The sequence below is a fragment of the Bos taurus genome, chromosome 5 (assembly GCF_002263795.3).
Source record: "Bos taurus isolate L1 Dominette 01449 registration number 42190680 breed Hereford chromosome 5, ARS-UCD2.0, whole genome shotgun sequence".
Taxonomy (NCBI): domain Eukaryota; kingdom Metazoa; phylum Chordata; class Mammalia; order Artiodactyla; family Bovidae; genus Bos; species Bos taurus.
In genome coordinates, this window is record NC_037332.1 from 32,305,254 (window position 1) to 32,324,580 (window position 19,327).

Genomic DNA, 19,327 nt, shown 5'->3' on the forward strand with positions numbered 1-19,327 from the left:
CAGGGGTGTGGCTCCCTCCCTGCAGTTCGGGCCTGGGGATGGGAGGAGAGATGAGAAATGAAAGGGAGAAGGGACGCACCCCTGTCCATGATGTGATCATGGTGGAGGGCCTTCAGGTCCCCAGACCCTCTGGCCACAGGAGGCCTTCTGGCTTGGCTTGGTTTGTTTAGGATGGAGCTCCCTGACCCCTTTTCTCGGGGGTTACTGTGCAGTAGGCTGGGCCAGGGTGGGCTCTGGGCCCCCAGGAGGAGCTGAACGGGCAGGCAGCTGAGCCTCCGCGCCCCTTTCCTCACAGGGTGAACGTGGAGAGACAGGCCCCCCTGGACCTGCTGGATTCGCCGGTCCCCCTGTGAGTATCTCTGTCCACCTCCCTGCCACACCTTCTACTCTGGTCAGCTTGCGGGGGAGGGAGGAGAGGAGGGAGGGACAGGGCTTAAAGAGGAGGGGAATGTCTCCTTTCCCTCCACACCAGTGTGACAGTCCCAACCTCAGAGCAGGCGCTCAGACCCGGGGTGGACACACACACACACAGTCTCCGGCCCTTTGGGAGGAGCTGTTCCCCCCACTCACTGGCTTCCTCCTTCCCGAGCCAGGGTGCTGATGGCCAGCCTGGTGCCAAAGGTGAACAAGGAGAAGCCGGCCAGAAAGGTGACGCTGGTGCCCCCGGTCCTCAGGGCCCCTCTGGAGCTCCTGGGCCTCAGGTGGGTAAAACTGAGCTCCCCTGGGAGCTGACCCCACAGGACAGGGAGGCTGGGCGCAGGGGGAGGGGCCTGGGCAGGCCAAGGGCGGCGGGGCGGCCTGGGGAGGCTGCAGGAAGGAGGAGTTTGTACTCAGGGATGAAGGTTCAAGGAGCTACGCTACCCTGGCTTTTGTTGTCACGGGTGTGGGTGCGTGGTGGGGGCTGGGGGAGGGAACGCAGGTACCGCTTGTGGCTCAGGACAGAGCAGCCAGCCTCCTGGGAGACCCTGGTTGGGCTCTGAGGACGCCTAATGGGCTTCTCCTCCCAAGGTCTACTGGAACATGAGTCTTCTATTGGTCGGGGTAGCAGGCCCGCCTGTGATAGCTTCCCAGGCTGGGATGTTCATGCTGACAAAGCTCCATCTTTGTGGTCCCGGCTCTCAGGAGTCTGTGGTCAGGACGACTGGGCCTCACTGTCTCCCTCTTCCTCCTCAGGGTCCTACTGGTGTGACCGGTCCTAAAGGAGCCCGAGGTGCTCAAGGGCCCCCGGTGAGTGAGGCAGGAGGAGCGTGGTAGCTTCTCTCACACCCATCCTGGCCTCACAGAGGCTGCACCCCACCTCCTTCCTTCTCACCCACCTTTGCCCCCACCCATCCCATAGCCATGTGGGAGAGAGGACGCCCCTAAAGTCTGAATGCCCCAGTCCAATCCTCCCCTGCAGAGGCAGCAAGAGGCAGTGGCCACACCCCAGGGGCCCTGTCTCCCTCTCTAACGCCCCTGGCTGCTCTGCAGCCCCTTGCCCTTTTCCACTCCAGCCTGTGAGACCACCCCCCCACCTTTGATTCTGGGGCCTCCTGAGGGTCCAAAGTGCTGAGTCTCCCCTCTCCTCACATAGGGAGCCACCGGATTCCCCGGAGCAGCTGGCCGCGTCGGACCCCCAGGCTCCAATGTGAGTGCCACCCCGGCTGGTTTCTACCTTACCCCTAGCAGGAGGCACAGGCAGGGGTCACAGAGTCTGGCCCAACCCCATGCACATCTTGTGCCCAGGCCCACACCTGGGAGGAGCAGTTAACTGACCGTGGAGACCTGTTCTCCGCGTGGACAGCTGGAAGCAGGGGCTGTGCCCTTTTGCTGGCCATGGGCTTCTGGCTCTGCTTCACCGTGGACACGCATTTCTTGAACACACTGTGCTTTATGAGATGGTCTGCATCTTGCCCTTGGGGAGCTCACAGCAGAGGGAGGAGAGACGATAAGTCAGCGGGCTCACCAACGCTGTCAAGTGCAGGGCGGTGGGCACAGAGGCTTAGGGCTGGGGGGATCGAGATTGGAGCAGTTCCTTGAGGATGGGTGGCGGGAGAGAGGCCACAGGGAAGGACGCAGGAGAGTCGGAACAGGGAGAATGTGCAGCGGCTGGGGAAGCCAGGCTGGCTGTCCAGAGCTCACGCGGAGCGAAGATGAAAGAGGCGGACCAAGGGGGCCAAGCTGCCCTTACTGTGGAGGAAGCCCCCAGAGGGTTGTGGCAGCCTGGAGGGACGGGGAAGGGTGAGAGAAATTCTCACTTCCTGTGTTTTGCTTCTCCTAGGGCAACCCTGGACCCCCTGGTCCTCCTGGTCCTTCTGGAAAAGATGGTCCTAAAGGTGCTCGAGGCGACAGTGGGCCCCCTGGCCGAGCTGGTGACCCTGGCCTCCAAGGTCCTGCTGGACCCCCTGGCGAGAAGGGAGAGCCTGGAGATGATGGTCCTTCTGTAAGTCCCACCCCAGGGCCAAGGTCCCTGAGGAAGGGGTACAAAGGGCATGGGCTCCCAGAGCCTAGAGTTGGGGGGAACAGGGCTGTGGGGCTGCCGGGAGCAGGGGTGCTGCAGAAGGTGCCCTGCAGGGCAGGAGAAGCACTGACCTGACCCCCACAGTGGGCAGCTGGCCGCAGCACAGACGGGCGGCGGCTGCGTGTCACTTCTCAAGTTCTCACCTCCTTCCTCTCCCCGCTCAGGGTCCCGATGGTCCTCCAGGTCCTCAGGGTCTGGCTGGTCAGAGGGGCATCGTTGGTCTGCCTGGACAGCGTGGTGAGCGAGGATTCCCCGGCCTCCCCGGCCCCTCGGTAAGTGGGGACGCCCCTTCCTCCTGGCTAGCCGGCCCAGCCTGGCTCAGGTGGAGGGTCTTCACTGGCTGTCCTCGGTGGCCCAGCCACCTGCTCCGCACCCTTGGAACTGACCCACGGTCAGCCGTCTTCCCGGAAGGGCTGAGAGGGACCTTGGAGCGCACACTCACCCTCCTTGTCGCTGCCCCCAGGGTGAGCCTGGCAAGCAGGGAGCCCCTGGAGCATCTGGAGACCGAGGTCCCCCTGGCCCTGTGGGTCCTCCTGGCCTGACTGGTCCTGCTGGTGAGCCTGGACGTGAGGTGAGCAGTGGGTCTCACTGTGGGGACAGGGGAGCCCTGGAGGAGGCGGGTGACAGGGCAGGCCAAGCCCAAGTGCCCAGATGCGATGGGAGGGTCGTGATGGGAGAGAGAAGGCCAGGGAGACTAAGAGCTGGGTGCACGGAAGGGCGGCAGGAAGAAGCTAGCTGGGAAAGCCTTGGCTGGACAGGGGTGGGGGCAGCTCTGATGGCGTCTGCTCCCCTTTGCACAGGGAAGCCCCGGTGCTGACGGCCCCCCTGGCAGAGATGGCGCAGCTGGAGTCAAAGTGAGTGTCTCGTGCGGTGGGGTGGGAAGGACACTTCATCGGCCTGGCAGGGTCAGGGTCAGAGCCACATCCCTCCTTGCCTCCTCTGGAAATTCCTCTCTGAGCCTGGGACCTCTCTCCTGACAGGGTGACCGTGGAGAGACCGGTGCCGTGGGTGCTCCTGGAGCCCCTGGGCCCCCTGGCTCTCCTGGCCCCGCTGGCCCAATTGGCAAGCAGGGAGACCGAGGAGAAGCTGTGAGTACCTTGATTCAGTAAAAGCCATGGTGCAGGAGGGTGGCCGGGTGGGCAGGGAGCTCCTCTCCACCTCCCGCCCTCCCCTGCCCCAGGCCCTGGGAACAACCCTGGGTCTGGGTTGTGAAGCAGCTGCCTCGGTGCCCAGCCCGTGGGCAGACGCAGCAGTGGGCCATCCCTGCCTCGACTGCTCTCTGACGCTGCCCGCCACTTACCCCACAGGGCGCACAAGGTCCCATGGGACCTGCAGGACCTGCTGGAGCCCGGGGAATGCCAGTGAGTATCTGAGTGCCCTGTGCTGGGTCCTGACGGGCAGGCTCGGGGGTTGGGGGGGGTGTCCGCAGGGACCTGGGGCTCCTTGGCTCAGGTGAAGCCGGCAGAGGGCTCTTGCTCTGGGCTGAGCTGACCCAACCTGTGTCTGTGTGTCTCGTTCCCAGGGCCCTCAAGGCCCCCGAGGTGACAAAGGAGAAACTGGAGAGGCTGGCGAGAGGGGACTGAAGGGACACCGTGGCTTCACTGGTCTGCAGGGTCTGCCCGGCCCCCCTGTGAGTGCTGCTATCTGTGCTTGGCTCCCCAGGGCCTCCCTCTCTGCAGGGACCCCTTGAGTTTCCCAGGCTGCTGAAGCGACTTGGGATGATCCCAAGAAATGTCCAGGCCTGGACCGCCTCCAGGTTGGAGGGAGGAGCACGTGGAAGGGCCATGGGGCTGGGGGTCGGGGAGCAGATACATGTCCCAGCCAGCTCCCAATGTATATACCTATTCTCGAAGGCCTCCCAGCCTGGGGCCTGTCTGTGCTGACCTCTGACCTTGGCCTCTTCCTTCCGCACAGGGTCCTTCTGGAGACCAGGGTGCTTCCGGTCCTGCAGGTCCTTCCGGCCCCAGAGTGAGTGAGAGGGAGTGAGGCCTCCCTAGGGGTGGGGCCGGGGCTCTGGGCAGGTGTCTGAGGAGGAGGGGAGTGTGGCTGCTCCCGGGGAAGCCTTGGCCTCAGGGGGCCTCACTGGGCAGTGGAGGTGGGACCAGCTTGGTGAGAATGTGGCCAGAGAAGAACCTGAGACCCCAGGATGAATATACGAGTGGCTCTCGGCTGTCAAATGGCCCCCCTGGGAACAAGGGTTTACAGAGAGGCTTGTAGAAGGGTAGGAAAGCTGTGAGGCCACCCTGCTGGTTCTTGGCCACACACGGGCCAGCGTGGGGTTCCGTGACTGAGAAGTGAGGAAAATCGGAAACAGCATGGCTAGTGCTAGGAGGGCCCCTCCCCAACACCAGCTCCTCCCCAGCCTTCCCTTTGCTGAGGCTCTTTCCTCACCGCCTGCCTCTCTCCTGGCCTGCAGGGTCCTCCTGGTCCCGTCGGTCCCTCTGGCAAAGATGGTGCTAACGGAATCCCTGGCCCCATTGGACCTCCTGGGCCCCGTGGACGTTCCGGCGAGACTGGCCCTGCTGTGAGTGTGCAGACCCCGGCCCGCTGCGTGGGGCCTTTCCAGCACCGGGAGGCTGGAGCTTTCTGACGCTAGGGGCTTCTTTCGGGGTGTCCGCCTGCAGCTAATGTGACAGCACCCTTTATCTGGGAGCCCCCAGAGGTTCAGAGGGTCCACGGGAAACCGAAGAGAGGAGCTAATGAAAGAATAAGGCGCATTCTGTGGTTTTCTTGGTCCTGTCCCATTGCACGTACACCCACATTCCCAACCTCATGGGACTGGGAAAAAGACATTCTATTGATGGTACATTCTAGAAGGTGCGGATGGACACAGGAAGGGCGGCATCCCTGTCATTCCTGGCTGATTTCTCTGTTTCCTGCTGCAGGGTCCTCCTGGAAACCCTGGACCCCCTGGCCCTCCTGGCCCCCCCGGCCCTGGCATCGACATGTCCGCCTTTGCTGGCCTTGGCCAGAGAGAGAAAGGCCCCGATCCTCTGCAGTACATGCGGGCTGACGAGGCAGCCGGCAACCTGAGACAGCATGATGCCGAGGTGGACGCCACACTCAAGTCCCTCAACAACCAGATCGAGAGCCTCCGTAGCCCCGAGGGCTCCCGCAAGAACCCAGCTCGCACCTGCCGAGACCTGAAACTCTGCCACCCTGAGTGGAAGAGCGGTGAGGACCCCCACCACAGAGAGCAGGCAGTCAGCCCCCTGGGCCCAGCCCCGCTCAGAACACAGGAGCAGAGTCCGACCTGGAAGGGTCTAGCATGGGTGTCCCCCTGCACCCCACATCTCACAGCAGAGAAACTGCAGCCTTGGCCCTGTCCTGCCGTGACCACACGGCGGAAGTGACGTCAGGGTCAAGTTCCATCCACAGGCTGGCCCTAAGCCTGCTCTTCTGCTCGCACCCCTGTTTAGCCTGGATGTTCCCCTCGCCCGCTCCCTCCTTCTCCCCTCCCTTTGGCTGCATGTGGCCCTCACACCCTGCTCCTCTCCCGCTGGGTGTCCCTATAGGCCTGTCAGTCACTCCAGGCAGGCCTGGCCCTCTCGGGGGCGTGGGTCTGTGCCTGTCTGAGCCCCGATGGGGTGTTGCCTCCCCGCTGCAGGAGACTACTGGATCGACCCCAACCAGGGCTGCACCCTGGATGCCATGAAGGTTTTCTGCAACATGGAGACTGGCGAGACCTGCGTCTACCCCAACCCGGCCAGCGTCCCCAAGAAGAACTGGTGGAGCAGCAAGAGCAAGGACAAGAAACACATCTGGTTTGGAGAAACCATCAACGGTGGCTTCCACGTGAGTCCCCCGCTTGCTCTAGGCCATGGGCGGCGCCTCAGAACCTCCCTCTGCTTTCTTCTGGGGAGTTTTCAGCACCTTGCTCACATTCCCACCAGTTCTGGGTGAGGGAGGGGGCTTAAGAGGAAGGAAGGAGGAGAGATAGGATTTTTTCCCCCTCATTTAGAGGTGGAGGTGGAGGAAGAGGTCCTCGGAGGCCTGCTCCATCCACTTCCTGGAAGCAAAAATGTCTTCCCAGTGACCCCTCCCCAACCACCATCAGCTGCTCCTCCCCCGTCCACTGGCAGCCCCCATCCCCAGGCCTCATGCTGCTGCTCTGCATCCTCACAGTTCAGCTATGGAGATGACAACCTGGCTCCCAACACCGCCAACGTCCAGATGACCTTCCTGCGCCTGCTGTCCACCGAGGGCTCTCAGAACATCACCTACCACTGCAAGAACAGCATTGCCTACCTGGACGAAGCTGCTGGCAACCTCAAGAAGGCTCTGCTCATCCAGGGCTCCAACGACGTGGAGATCCGGGCTGAGGGCAACAGCAGGTTCACATATACCGTTCTGAAGGATGGCTGCACGGTGAGTTCGGCAGGCTGGGCCACCAAAGAGAGAGAGAGAGACCTTCCTGGGGCCCAGGGCTCAGGCTGGAGCAGGCTGAGGGCTGGCCCACAGCGGGGTCATGGTCCTAAAGGGGCACACGTGTAAGGAGCTGTGCAGGGACGACACACCAGCGACAGCTGGGGGAGGGGAGCTTGTCGGTTCTGTCTCCTCCCCTCCCTCGGCTCAGTGTGTCCAGTGACTTATAGGAACAGTCATGCATAGTGTGGGGGCCTCTGCCCTTGCAGGTGGGGTGCTCATGTAGGGGATGGGAAGGAGAAGGGTGGGGGGCGGGGGAGGCCCTGTTGCTGAGAACTAGAGTCTGGAGTCGAGGTGGAGGTCAATCCAAAAGAGAACTAGAGCCCCCCAGGGTGTTCTGCGCTTGGTGTTCTGTGATGCTTGGCTTTCCTGATCACAAGGCATCCACTGACTCTCCTCTTGCTCTCCCCTAGAAACACACCGGTAAGTGGGGCAAGACTATGATCGAGTACCGGTCACAGAAGACCTCCCGTCTGCCCATCATTGACATTGCACCCATGGACATAGGAGGGCCCGAGCAGGAATTCGGTGTGGACATAGGGCCTGTCTGCTTCTTGTAAAAACCCGAACCCAGAACCAACACAATCCATTGCAAACCCAAAGGACCCAAGTACTTTCCAATCCCAGTCACTCTAGGACTCTGCACTGAATGGCTGACCTGACCTGACGCCCATTCATCCCACCCTCTCACAGTTCGGACTTTGCTCCCCTCTCTAAGAGACCTGAACTGGGCAGACTGCAAAATCAAATCTCGGTGTTCTATTTATTTATTGTCTTCCTGTAAGACCTTTGGGTCAAGGCAGAGACAGGAAACTAACTGGAGTGAGTCAAACGCCCCCTGAGTGACTACCCCCCAGCCCAGGCAAGAGGCCCCTGCAGGTGCCGGGCGCAGGGACTGTGTGTGTCCTACACAATGGTGCTATTCTGTGTCAAACACCTCTGTATTTTTTAAAACGTCAATTGATATTAAAAACAAAAAAATTATTGGAAAGTACATACTGGCTTGTGCTTTGTGCTTTATTCTTTATTTTCCACGAGTCCTGGATTCTGTGGGCAGGACAAAACGGCTGTCCTCAGGCCTTCTCTTGACTGAAGCCACACTGCCTGGTCTAGCCACCTCACACAAACTTGCCTTTTTGTAGCCCCTGGCACCGAGTGGAGCCCAGGGGTGAACAAGAAACAGAGACTCAAGGTTTGGGAAGGGAGGCCCGAGGCAGAGGTGGGGGGGCTTGTTCTTGAGCATAAACCCGGGCACACCTCCAGGGCAGATTAGTGCAAGAGGAGAGATGCGCTCTGAGCTCAGATGGGGATTGTGGGGGACGGGCTGCATCCTGCTACTGGGGAGAGATCAGAGATGCAGGAGGGGGTGCACGATGTGGGGAGAGGAGTAAATCCACAGAGGCCCATGATAAGTGCACATAATCAGACAATCTTGCTGACCTACTTATCTGTCTTTCCCTAAGACTTCAGTTCAAAGAGAAGTGTTAGGGCTAAACTCTCACCCCTTATTCCTTTTTCCTGGCCCCTATTCTTCACTTCCTGGGCTGGCACTTGAAGCTTCCACAGATGTCTTAACTGTGGGCTTATGAATGGACAGCCTTCTACTTCTTGCTTTTCAGATTTGTGTATGTGGGGCAAAAAATGAGGAAGTGGACACCTTTTCCACTAGAGGGGGCTGGTGGATGACAAACTAAAAGAGTACAATACAAACAGAATTAGAAGAGCTCTCTCATAATTTAAATAACACTTCTAAATACCAAAAGAGCTAATGGGGGCAGTGTGGAGAGGTGCACAGGTGCTTACAAAAACTTCCTCAGACCACAGGTGGAGCTGATAGTTGAGTTTGGTTCCAACCTGTCAGCCACACTCAAAGCCCATCCTGCCCCTTGGCTCACTTCACTGGCCATGGTGGAGTGGCTACTTACTCTACAATGGCTCAGTAGATCCGACCATCAGCTCAGACCCTGGTAAGAGGAGTCCCATGTGCACCAGGATATCAAGCTGATCTCTCGCAGCCCACCCATTTCCCGGGGACCCAGTTAAAACCTAGATAAAACGGCAACTGCTGCATAGGTAACTGATGAATGGCCCAGAAGGGAAGAGAAGCAGCAGGACAGAAAGCCCTGCATCTGTGGTCAGATCAAAGCCACCCTGGGTGGCAGTGCTGCAATGCAGTATAACCACTGCCTTGTCTTAAACGGGGCCAGAGGCTTGCCACCGATTCCCATGACCCCTGATGCCCCCAGGAAAGGCAGGTCTCTCCAGGCACAATAACCTCTGATAACATTTTGACCCCAGCAGGACTGGGTGGACAGACCTGGCTGACTAGCTGTAGTCCTCAGTCAGGTTACTGTCCCTTTCTGGAGCTTCCTCATCTCTAACAAAGTGTCCAGCTTCAAAGGGCTTTAGTTTTTGGCACTGCGTGGAACCCAGGAGACTGACTCCAGTGAAGACTTACTCAAGAGCCAGGGTACGTCACAGACAAACTTCTAAAATAGTTTCCTCTTCTAAAGAAGAGAAGAAACAGAATGAAACTTGAGGTGGTGAAGGGTCTTACTTTAAAAGGCAAAGAATGAGGATTATTTTTGCCCAGAGAAATATTTAGGACCCCTAGATTCATGTAGAACTTTTACAAACAGACTGATTCTTTCAACAATTTGTTTCACATCTGGGGCTAGAAACCCTAGCAGGACAGTTGACTTAGAGGTCTCAGGGATCCTACTTTGGGGTAACGAGTGTTGCAGAACAGATAGTGGAGGTATACTGTAGCCTGTAAGGGACCTGGTATTGTTGGCATATAATTGTAAATAGTGTTCTTGTGGTTTGGGACCTAATCAAACCTATAAGCGTTTGCATAGCAAAGGAAACCATAAACAAAACAAAAAGACAACTTATGGACTGAGAGAAAATACTTGCAAATGATGAAACTGACAAGGGCTTAAGTTCCAAAATACACAAACAGCTCATACAATTAAATAACAACAAAAAACAACCCAACTGGAAAAATAGGCAAAAGACCTAAATAGACACTTCTCCAAAGAAGACATACATGTGGCCAATAAACACATGAAAAGATACTAAACATCATATTAGAGAAATATAAATCAAAACTACAAAGAGGTACCACCTCACAGTGGTCAGAATGGCCACCGTTAATCAACAAGTCTACAAATAATCAATGTGGAAGAGGGTGTGGAGCAAAGGGAACCCTCCTACACTGTTGGTGGGAATGTAAATTGGTATAGCCACTATGGAAGACATTATGCAAGTTCTTCAAAAAACATGGAAATAGAGTAGCCATGTGATCCAGCAATCCCACTCCTGGGCAAACGGCCAGACGAAACTGTAACTCCAAAAGACACACGCACCCCTGTGTTCACAGCAGCATTATTCACAGCAGCCAGGACATGGAAACGACCTACATGCGCACCAACAGACCAATGGATAAAGAAAGTGTGCGTGTGTACGTGTGTGTGTGTGTGTGTGTGTGTGTGTGTGTATAGCTCACACGGAATACATGGTGATATTACTCAGCCATAAAAAAGAACAAAATCATGCCATTTGCAGCAACACGGAGGGACCCAGAAATTAAATGAAGTCAGTCAGAAAGACAAATACCATATATCACTTATATGTGGAGTCTAACGTACAACACAAAAGAACATACTTACAAAACAGAAGAAAAGACTCACAGTCGTAGAAAACAGACTTGCTGCTGACAAGGAGGAGGGAAGGAGGGGGAAGGAACAATTGGATTAGGTGCAAACAATTATATACAGGATGGATAAACAATAAGGTTCTATGGCATAGCACAGGGAACTAAAGTCAATATCCTGTGGTAAAACATAATGGGAAAGAATATGAAAAAGAATATATATATATATATATATATGTATAACTGAATCACTTTGCTGCACAGCAGAAATTAACACAAATAGTAAATCAACTATATTTTAACAAAATTTTAAAAAGAAATGCATTCCTCCCAAGTCTCAATCCAGTATAAAGGTGATGGCAATGACAGCTGAGCCAACCACTTCCTCTATTTTGGCGTTACTGAGAGCAAATTCTACATGCATTTGTTTAAGTATTAACAGAGAGCATGACCCAACTACTCAGAGCATCCTACAGTGCAGGATGGGATACTGAGGATGTAAACAGACATGACAGTTTATAGCATCATTCAGTTCAGTTCAGTTCAGTCGCTCAGTCGTGTCCAACTCTTTGCGACCCCATGAATCACAGCATGCCAGGCCTCCCTGTCCATCACCAACTCCCAGAGTTCACCCAAACTCATATCCATCGAGTCGGTGATGCCATCTAGCCATCTCATCCTCTGTCGTTCCCTTTTCCTCCTGCCCCCAATCCCTCCCAGCATCAGAGTCTTTTCCAATGAGTTAACTCTTTGCATCAGGTGGCCAAAGTACTGGAGTTTCAGCTTTAGCATCAGTCCTTCCAGTGAACACCCAGGACTGATCTCCTTTAGAATGGACTGGTTGGATCTCCTTGCAGTCCAAGGGACTCTCAAGAGTCTTCTCCAACACCACAGCTCAAAAGCATCAATTCTTCGGCGCTCAGCTTTCTTCACAGTCCAACTCTAGCATCCATACATGACCACTGGAAAAACCATAGCCTTGACTAGTCGGACCTTTGTTGGCAAAGTAATGTCTCTGCTTTTCAATATGCTGTACCTTTTCTTCCAAGGAGTAAGTGTCTTTTAATTTCATGGCTGCAGTCACCATCTGCAGTGATTTTGGAGCCCAAAAAGATAAAGTCTGACAGTTTCCACTGTTTCCCCATCTATTTCCCATGAAGTGATGGGACCAGATGCTATGATCTTTGTTTTCTGAATGCTGAGCTTTAGGCCAACTTTTTCACTCTCCTCTTTCACTTTCATCAAGAGGCTTTTTAGTTCCTCTTCACTTTCTGCCATAAGGGTGGTGTTATCTGCATATCAAACTTATTCCTTTATGTTTAAAAATGTAACTGCTCTCATTTGAATATTATACCTGCATTTAAAGACAATGTTGAGGTGCAAGAAATGCTACTGAGGCACACAGTCACAAAATGTTACTCAAAACTGAAGTACCAATAGGAGTAGCTTTTTGAGAATCACATGAAAAATATGCTGGAGGCTGTTTGGAAAATGGAAAAAGAAAAAATGAAGCAATATGAACATCTTCAAGTATTTAGGGCATGTTCTCAAAACTGGTGCACTTGTGCCTCCATACAAATCATGTTTCATCATTTACACAGAGAACAGTCATCACCATCATGTACATACAGACCGTTAAAGGATTCAGGTTAACAGGGAAACTCAGCTTTTGGGTTACACAGTCATGGTCAGAATCAGCCAGCCAGCCAGGAAATTTAGCCTCAGTCTGAAGACTCAGTAATACTGAAAATCAAGCTACGGGAATGGGGGCAAAAAAAACAGACCCCCAGCCACCACCTACTGCTGTTAGGTATTTCCTGAAGCACCAGAGCACGTGAAGGAGCCGGATCCTATCTTAGCGGAGCTCTGAAATGAACTACTCAAGCTTCCCCCAGATGCCCTGCCATCCTGGGGCTGGAGCCTGCTCTGCAGTGGCCAAGAGCGTGGAGACGTTCAAGACACTTGCAACTTCACACCACGACCTCTTAATCAGCAAGCTACTCCTCCTCACACGGTAAAGAATCTGCCTGCAGAGCAGGAGACCCAGGTTCGATCCCTGGGTTGGAAGATCCTCTGGAGAAGGAAATGGCAACCACTCCAGTATTCTTGCCTGGAGAATCCCATGGACAGAGGAGCCTGGTGGGGGATGGTCCATGGGGTCGCAAAGAGTGGGACACGACTGAGCGACTAACACTGCTACTGCTATTCCTCCTCAGAGCAGCAGCTTCTCATTTCCCAGGTGCCACTGCGCTACCTCTCCAAACCTGCAGGGGGCACTAAAACAGCACTAACACAGCCTGTCATCACCAGAGGCTGACCGACAAGAGTGAGGCTTCCCTGGCAGGAGGCTGCTTTTCCTTCCCATCAGGGCTTCTCTTCCCTTCCCATCCTGTGCTGATCCACTGCGCAGGCAACTGTTCTACGGTCCCCTAGAGGTGCCCACTTGAGACATCCAGGAAATCAGAGGAGACACAGATCAATCAAAAGCAGGGTTTATTTTTTTTTTTTTACCAAATTCCCCAATCCATGTTCCAGCCAATGGATGGAGGGTAAATTACACCCCACATAGACTCTTAGTAAAAACAATTTTAACTTTCTACAGAAAAAAAAAAAAAAGAGTTGTTTTTCTTTTTTTAAATAAAGTTCCTAGGCATTTGGAAACATGAAAAACTTTCACATGTTGAATGTTGTGTGCTTTCTTCAATGTATTCAAATGCTCCCTCCCTGCTGCTGCTTCTGTGAGGAGGCCCTTCTGCAGCTACACTGACAGCCCTAATTCTGTAACATTGTATCATCTGATAACCTAGAACCCTGGTAGGATTTCAATGTATCACACCACCCCTGCCCCCAAACAGCTGAAAAGATCTCAGTCAAACTCATCAAACCTTCTTCGAGTGCCTACTATTTGCTTGGCGTCGGCTAGGTGCTAGGCAGTGATCCTGCTGGTTCTGAGAAAGGTCACTGGTGGTAGGGAAGGGCTTTTCCTCCCAAGTGGCTGGGGATTGAGAGAACCAATTTCTCCTCTGGTTCTACCACTTGGGGCAGGTACAGGGCTCAGGTCCTGGGAAGAGAAGCTGTGTCTCTTCTGACAGGTGCTGCCATGGAAGAACCGAGAGCAGTTTCTAAACTGCTGTGGAATTTACTCCACAATCCACATAGTGATGTGTCTCCAAGGAGCTCTGGGTCACGTGGCCAATGTAGGAAATCTTCACCGAAGTTCTAGGGAAAAGAAAACTGAGGAGAATTAATTCTGTTTCTGAGATAAATTAAGTAAGAGAGATTGCCCAAATAAATTCTTGCAAGCTCAGGCGATAACACACAGGTCTCAGACGCATGTCTTCATGGTTACACAACCAGGAAGTCAGAGGATCTTTTCATATCCCCAGAGACACTGTGCCCTGAGATGACCTTCTAAATAAGTGGTTCTCAGCTGGGGACATTTTTACCCCACAGGGAACTTCTGGCAGTGTCTAGACATCTGGGGTTGTTACAGCTGAGCGGGGGAGGAGATAAGCCCCTCGCAGGTAAGGGCCGGGGATGCTGTCAAGCATCCTACAATGCACAGAAAGGCCCCTCACAACAAAGAACTGTCTGGCCCAAAATGTCAACAGTGCCAAGGCTAAAAAACCCTGCTCTAAACCCTCATATTTCAAATGTCTGCAGCAGACTCTTGTCACTTGCAAATTTAATTGTCATGGTTCTAAAAATAACCCTAGAGGTCCATGACATGTGGTAATTTGTGTGGTTAGAAAGTAAGTCTGGCTGGATGCCCTGGGCTTAGGCCTTGAGAAAGCTTTTCCCGTCTTTACTAGTCCCATGAGGATTCCAAAGCGATCACACAACTGGACCCCGTTTCATGGAGAAAATTCTTTATCTAACTGCTTCCTTTGAGTCTGGTGCCTGGTGACCGGGACTTGGACACCGCATCTCAAGGACAGCAAGGCTCTGCCGTGACTGTGCCTACAGTGCATCCAGCATAACCTCTTTGCCTTGTGGGTCCCACAGGCTCTCGCGAGCAAGGCTGGCCAGCTCACGTGGCCTGCCAGTCTAGGCCCTGGGCACAAGGAAATGAGCAACATACCGAACGAAGACCACTACGTTGTGCACTCCAATATAGGGTAGCGTGCAGAAGAAGCTGCCAAACAACAGAGGGATGGTCAGTTCAGGTGAGTCAGCAGGAATGCTGAGTTGCCCTGTCAAACTGAGGAGCACTCAGCCCCATCTGGGTGCTTCCCCTACCCGACACCCGCCCTCCTGGCCCAAGCACTGTCCCGGTTCACTGGTTCCAGGTCCCCACAGTGTCTTTCCATCCTCCCACATCACTATCTTCTTGGTTTTTGTTTTGTTTTGTGTTTAATGCCCATCACAAAATGCTCGAGTTTGGAAATGTTTCTAGTGGCCTAATGTTCTCTTTTCAGAAATCTGAGCACTTGAGTCACATATCAAATACCATATCCTTCCAAAAAATCTCAAGATAGCAAACCCACAGGCTAAAAGGCTGGAACTTTAGGCAGGACCAGCTCCCCTCAATTGAGCTCAACTCTGAACCCCTTTCATCCCATAAAATGCACACATATAGAGAACACTGTCCTTACTACACATAGGAATATGGTCCTCCCATCTCGGCCTTCGCGGTAAAATTCACCTGAAAACAAGACACCAGAGTCAGTCTGTGGCCAGGCAAGCTTGACACAGAACAGTTCTATTACTAGCAACCCAAGAACCTGAGAGCATTCTTCTATCACATATAAAATATTTCCCCCATGTTGTCACTAATCCTAAGACCATGAGCCTCTAACAAAACTTCCCACCTCCTCCCTTTTGAGAGGTCAATGGGCCCCAGATTATCCTAAGGCCTCTTCTTGATTGTTGGTGAACTGTTTTCTCCTACAAATTCTTGCTTCCGTAACACTTAATTCTTAGCTGATTTTTTCCCCTAATATTTCATAATTACAGAGCTTGTCAGCTCTTCCTCATCGGCTAGTTCCTACCAGTAGAAATGAGGAGAGGGAGAGGAAAGGAGCGAGGCCACGGCGTTTCACAGCCCAGTGGGGCCAGGCTCCTAAAGGCAGGCATACCAAGTGCTCGCTCCGAGGCGGAATGAGGGAGATGTTAGTCGTCGTGTACGACCCAACCACGGTGTTCATGTACTGAACCTCGCTGGACAGGCTGGTCACTGCCACGGAGTAGAAGTTGGAATTTCTAATTTTCAGGGTGGCCTGCGTCAGTGCAAGTGAGGAAACACGATAAGTGTCCTGGGTACAAGACTTGCAGGTGCACGACCCAGGAAGGGCGGCCCTCATCTTACCGTGATGGCGAGGATGACAAGGGACCTCTGCTCATCAAATGTGACTTTCACCACTTTGATGCCATCGTCATCCACGAGGACTGAATGTGGAAACAGGAAGAAAACCACCAAACCAGACGCCAGGAGGCAGAGCAGGATAGAGAGGAGGACATACTGCTTCCTGCAAATGACAAAGCATACAACCAAGCCCAGGAGTCAGATACCAAGGTCCAGTAAATCGAGATAAAACGCAAAACCAGGAATGAGGAAGGGAGAAACAAGCAAGTGCACAGGGCCAGGAATCGCAAACCAAGCAAGAAGGTGTAGAGCGGGAGAAGCCTTTCAAAGCCCTCTGAATGCTGTCTGCAATCTGGGAAAAGAAGCTGATGAGAGGAGCTGTGTGGACACAAACATCTCTTCCCCTGCCAGGACACCCTCTTCTGCAATTCCTCCCAATTCAGCTCCTTCGCTTGAGCCTCGGCCCTCAGAGTGTTTCTAGCTTCACGTTTCCTTCCCCAGATTGCGAGGAGGGCAGACACATCTTGCTTAAGCAAAAAGTATTAAAGGAAGTGGGGAATTTTACAAGAACAGATAACCGTTTCAAAAAGTGAACTGGCATTCATACACAGAAAAAAGGACTAGGGACGGCTGTAGGCATTAACAGGCGAGACTCAGATGACTCACGTTCTCTGAGGACGCAACCGCTGATCGCTGTGAGGGATCAAAGCCACCAACTCATTAACTTGCTCTAGAAAAGAAACAATTGACAATCTTGGTAAAATAAATCCCACGTGTGACAGTACTTTCCTTCACATACACAGGAGCCTGCCACAACATATACTTGTCCGGGATTATTTGTTTCCAAGATACCAGTTTGGGTCTCATGAACAAGAAACAAATAAATCTGTAGAGAGCGCTACAAATTACGTCTATCAGTGCTGCCAGAGCTCTGACATGGAAGCTGAGAAATCTAGGATCTGGGGACTTCCCTGATGGCTCAGTGACTTAGACTGGGTGCTCCCAATGCAGGGGGCCCGGGTTCTGTCCCTGGTCAGGGAACGAGATTCCACATGCCACAATTAAAGATGCTGCAGGCTGCAACTGAGACCCAGAGCAACCAAACAAATAAATACTAAGAAGAAGAAGAAATCTCAGACCTTGTTCGGGCTTTACTGCATGGCCTTGAGCTGAGGCATGGTTACGAACCGCTGCCTGGCCTTAGGTAAGTCATTACCTCTCTAGGCCACTGTGTCCTCATCTATAATATGAAGGCTTTGGATTGAATGATTTCTAAGGTTTTTATCAGCTTTAAACCTCTGTGACCCTCCATCTAAACTGCTAAGACTTTTTGAGAGCCAACTTAGTGATAGATAATTCTGTACCCAATCCAGGCTCCAGTCCTGGGCATGTTTTTCTCCCCCGACTTGATTTTTTTTTTTTTTTTTTTTTAGACCTTAGGTTGTTAATGATTCACTATCTGCTTCCTTGAATAGAAGCTTCCAAGATGGTGTCTGCTCCTCCTCCCTCACAAAGCCATGCCAGGCCCTGAGTGTCAGCAATGAAGAAATGTACGTCAAACTGCAGAATGTAGAGCAAATCACGTGTTCCAACCCAAGAAAACAACAAATAGAAGAGTGAAAGTGAAGAAAAGTAAGGCTATCAAATATCAGGAAACCCAGAGAAGCTGGGGAACCTGCCCAAGTTTATCAATCCAGCTGAGCTGGCTCCTGCTCAGGGCATGGTCTGTGACCATGGTACTGCTGCAAGGAAAAAAGTTCAGTCTGGGAGAAAGGAGAAGTTTTGTGGGTATCCTGGCATTCTCCTTGGGGAATCATCTTTTACCATGATCACCAAAGACTCACCTGGAATGTAGCCTGTCCCCTGACACGTGAGACAGGTAATGCTATCTCGCCCGGTGAATTCCACATAGGGGAACTGAGCAATAGCCTCCTGCTGCTCCCGTTCGGCCAGAGAATCCTCAGTGTCATCTGCTTTCCTTCTCTTGCTGAAAGGCCGGTGAGCATAGGTGGAATGACGGGACCCCATGGCCAGGATGTGCGCCTTGTGTCATGTCCTAGGATGCAAAGAGGCAAGTGAGTGCACACAAAAATGACCAAATTCCCCTCCCGAGTGTGATCCCGAACACCTGCACAATTTCTACCAGGCCCCTCATTTTCTACCACAGCTCCCTAACCCACCACCGACTCTCGACACACGGCCTGAGGAAACAGGGACCGCATTCGCCAGTCTGCCCAGCTCCTCATCGTCCTGGGAATCGGGGCACCCCAGCTCCCACGAGGTCCAGGCTCACCCCTCCTGTCTGCTACTTGCAATCTCTGTGTCTCTTTAGAAAAAAACCTTCCCGGACAAACAACAAGCCCCAAATTAACAACAGGCCTCAGACAGTCCCCACTCTCTTCCGCCCCCAGCTCCAGGAGGCGGGCTCAGTTCACGCCCCTTGTCAAAAAGCGCGCTCCGAGCCCACCAGAGTCGCCCAGGCGGGAGCGAACACCGAAGACCCCAGACCTGCAGGACACGAACTCCCGGCAGCTCCTCTCCGGGCCGGAACCCCCTGCCACCCGCCGGATACTGCGGGTTTACCTGCCTCTCGAGTGTTTAGAACTGCACGCACTCGGTGCGCATGCACTCGGTGCGCAAGCCGGCTCGGGGACGCCGGGGTGAGCGCGCGTGCGCCCTTCGCAGCCCAGCTGGCGGCGCCGATAGGGGGCAGCAGAGAGAGGAGAGGGGGGCGGGGCGGGGAGCAGCGCCTCTCGGGGCTTGAAGCTGGCGGACCAGTGGAGGGGCTCCGCGGTCCCCCAGAAACACGGGGAAAGGTTCCAGTGAAGGTTCCCGATGAGGAGGGAGGCGGAAAGCGCTGGCAGCCAAAACCATTCTCAGCTAGTCTTTGAGTACAGGAGTTGTGAAGATGCTGAGAGTAGAAAGATGCATCACAGAACCTGCCCTCAACCTGCTTCAGGGCGTCCCCAGCCCTAAAGACAGACAGACAGACAGACAGACAGACAGACAGACAGACACACACACACACACACACACACACACACACACACACACACACACACACACACCACACCCCCCCCCCCCATGCGCATGAGGGGTTAGAGGACACTTTTTAAAGGGCAAGTTTCTCTGTACAGACTGCCTGATTGAGCTTCACCTGCCACAGAAGCAGACACTGCTGCTGCTGCTGCTAAGCCGCTTCAGTCGTGTCCGACTCTGTGCGACCCCGTAGACAGCAGCCCACCACGCTCCTCTGTCCCTGGGATTCTCCAGGCAAGAATACTGGAGTGGGTTGCCATTTCCTTCTCTGAAGCAGACGTTAACCACATGAAATTATAAAGATGATGCTGGGGAGAGGAGAGCTTCTGAACTGGGGGCGTGCCCTGCAATGGGGAGTGAAAATAGCGACCTGTGAGCCCCGTGCCACCTCCACCCCTCTAGC

General features: G+C 53.6%; 2 protein-coding genes across 6 annotated transcripts in view; one reads left to right on the forward strand and one right to left on the reverse strand.

Annotated features, from left to right (window-relative positions):
• COL2A1 (collagen type II alpha 1 chain) overlaps positions 1-7,919 on the forward strand; it is a 29,993-nt gene extending 22,074 nt beyond the window's left edge. For both annotated transcript variants that reach the window (NM_001001135.3, NM_001113224.2), the window contains 17 exon segments: positions 296-349; positions 594-701; positions 1,174-1,227; positions 1,574-1,627; positions 2,261-2,422; positions 2,665-2,772; positions 2,964-3,071; positions 3,301-3,354; positions 3,481-3,588; positions 3,808-3,861; positions 4,023-4,130; positions 4,415-4,468; positions 4,917-5,024; positions 5,386-5,674; positions 6,108-6,295; positions 6,626-6,868; positions 7,339-7,919. In NM_001001135.3, the coding sequence (NP_001001135.2) occupies positions 296-349; positions 594-701; positions 1,174-1,227; positions 1,574-1,627; positions 2,261-2,422; positions 2,665-2,772; positions 2,964-3,071; positions 3,301-3,354; positions 3,481-3,588; positions 3,808-3,861; positions 4,023-4,130; positions 4,415-4,468; positions 4,917-5,024; positions 5,386-5,674; positions 6,108-6,295; positions 6,626-6,868; positions 7,339-7,485 (2,001 nt within the window). In that variant the 3' untranslated portion in view covers positions 7,486-7,919.
• Positions 7,920-13,056: 5,137 nt separating this feature from the next.
• Positions 13,057-18,539, reverse strand: TMEM106C (transmembrane protein 106C). Of its 4 annotated transcripts, none has more exons than XM_005206378.5 (8): positions 18,473-18,539; positions 17,730-17,941; positions 16,552-16,615; positions 15,889-16,048; positions 15,659-15,799; positions 15,176-15,225; positions 14,662-14,715; positions 13,057-13,799 (listed from the first exon to the last, which is right to left on the reverse strand). In XM_005206378.5, exons 2-8 carry the CDS (start codon positions 17,911-17,913, stop codon positions 13,703-13,705), a joined length of 750 nt encoding a protein of 249 aa, XP_005206435.1. In that variant the 5' UTR covers positions 17,914-17,941; positions 18,473-18,539; the 3' UTR covers positions 13,057-13,702. The 4 variants fall into 4 exon arrangements, with proteins under 4 accessions (XP_005206435.1, XP_005206436.1, NP_001029633.1 ...); XM_005206379.5 differs by having other exon boundaries at positions 18,469-18,539; NM_001034461.2 differs by having other exon boundaries at positions 18,394-18,528.
• Positions 18,540-19,327: the final 788 nt, after the last annotated feature.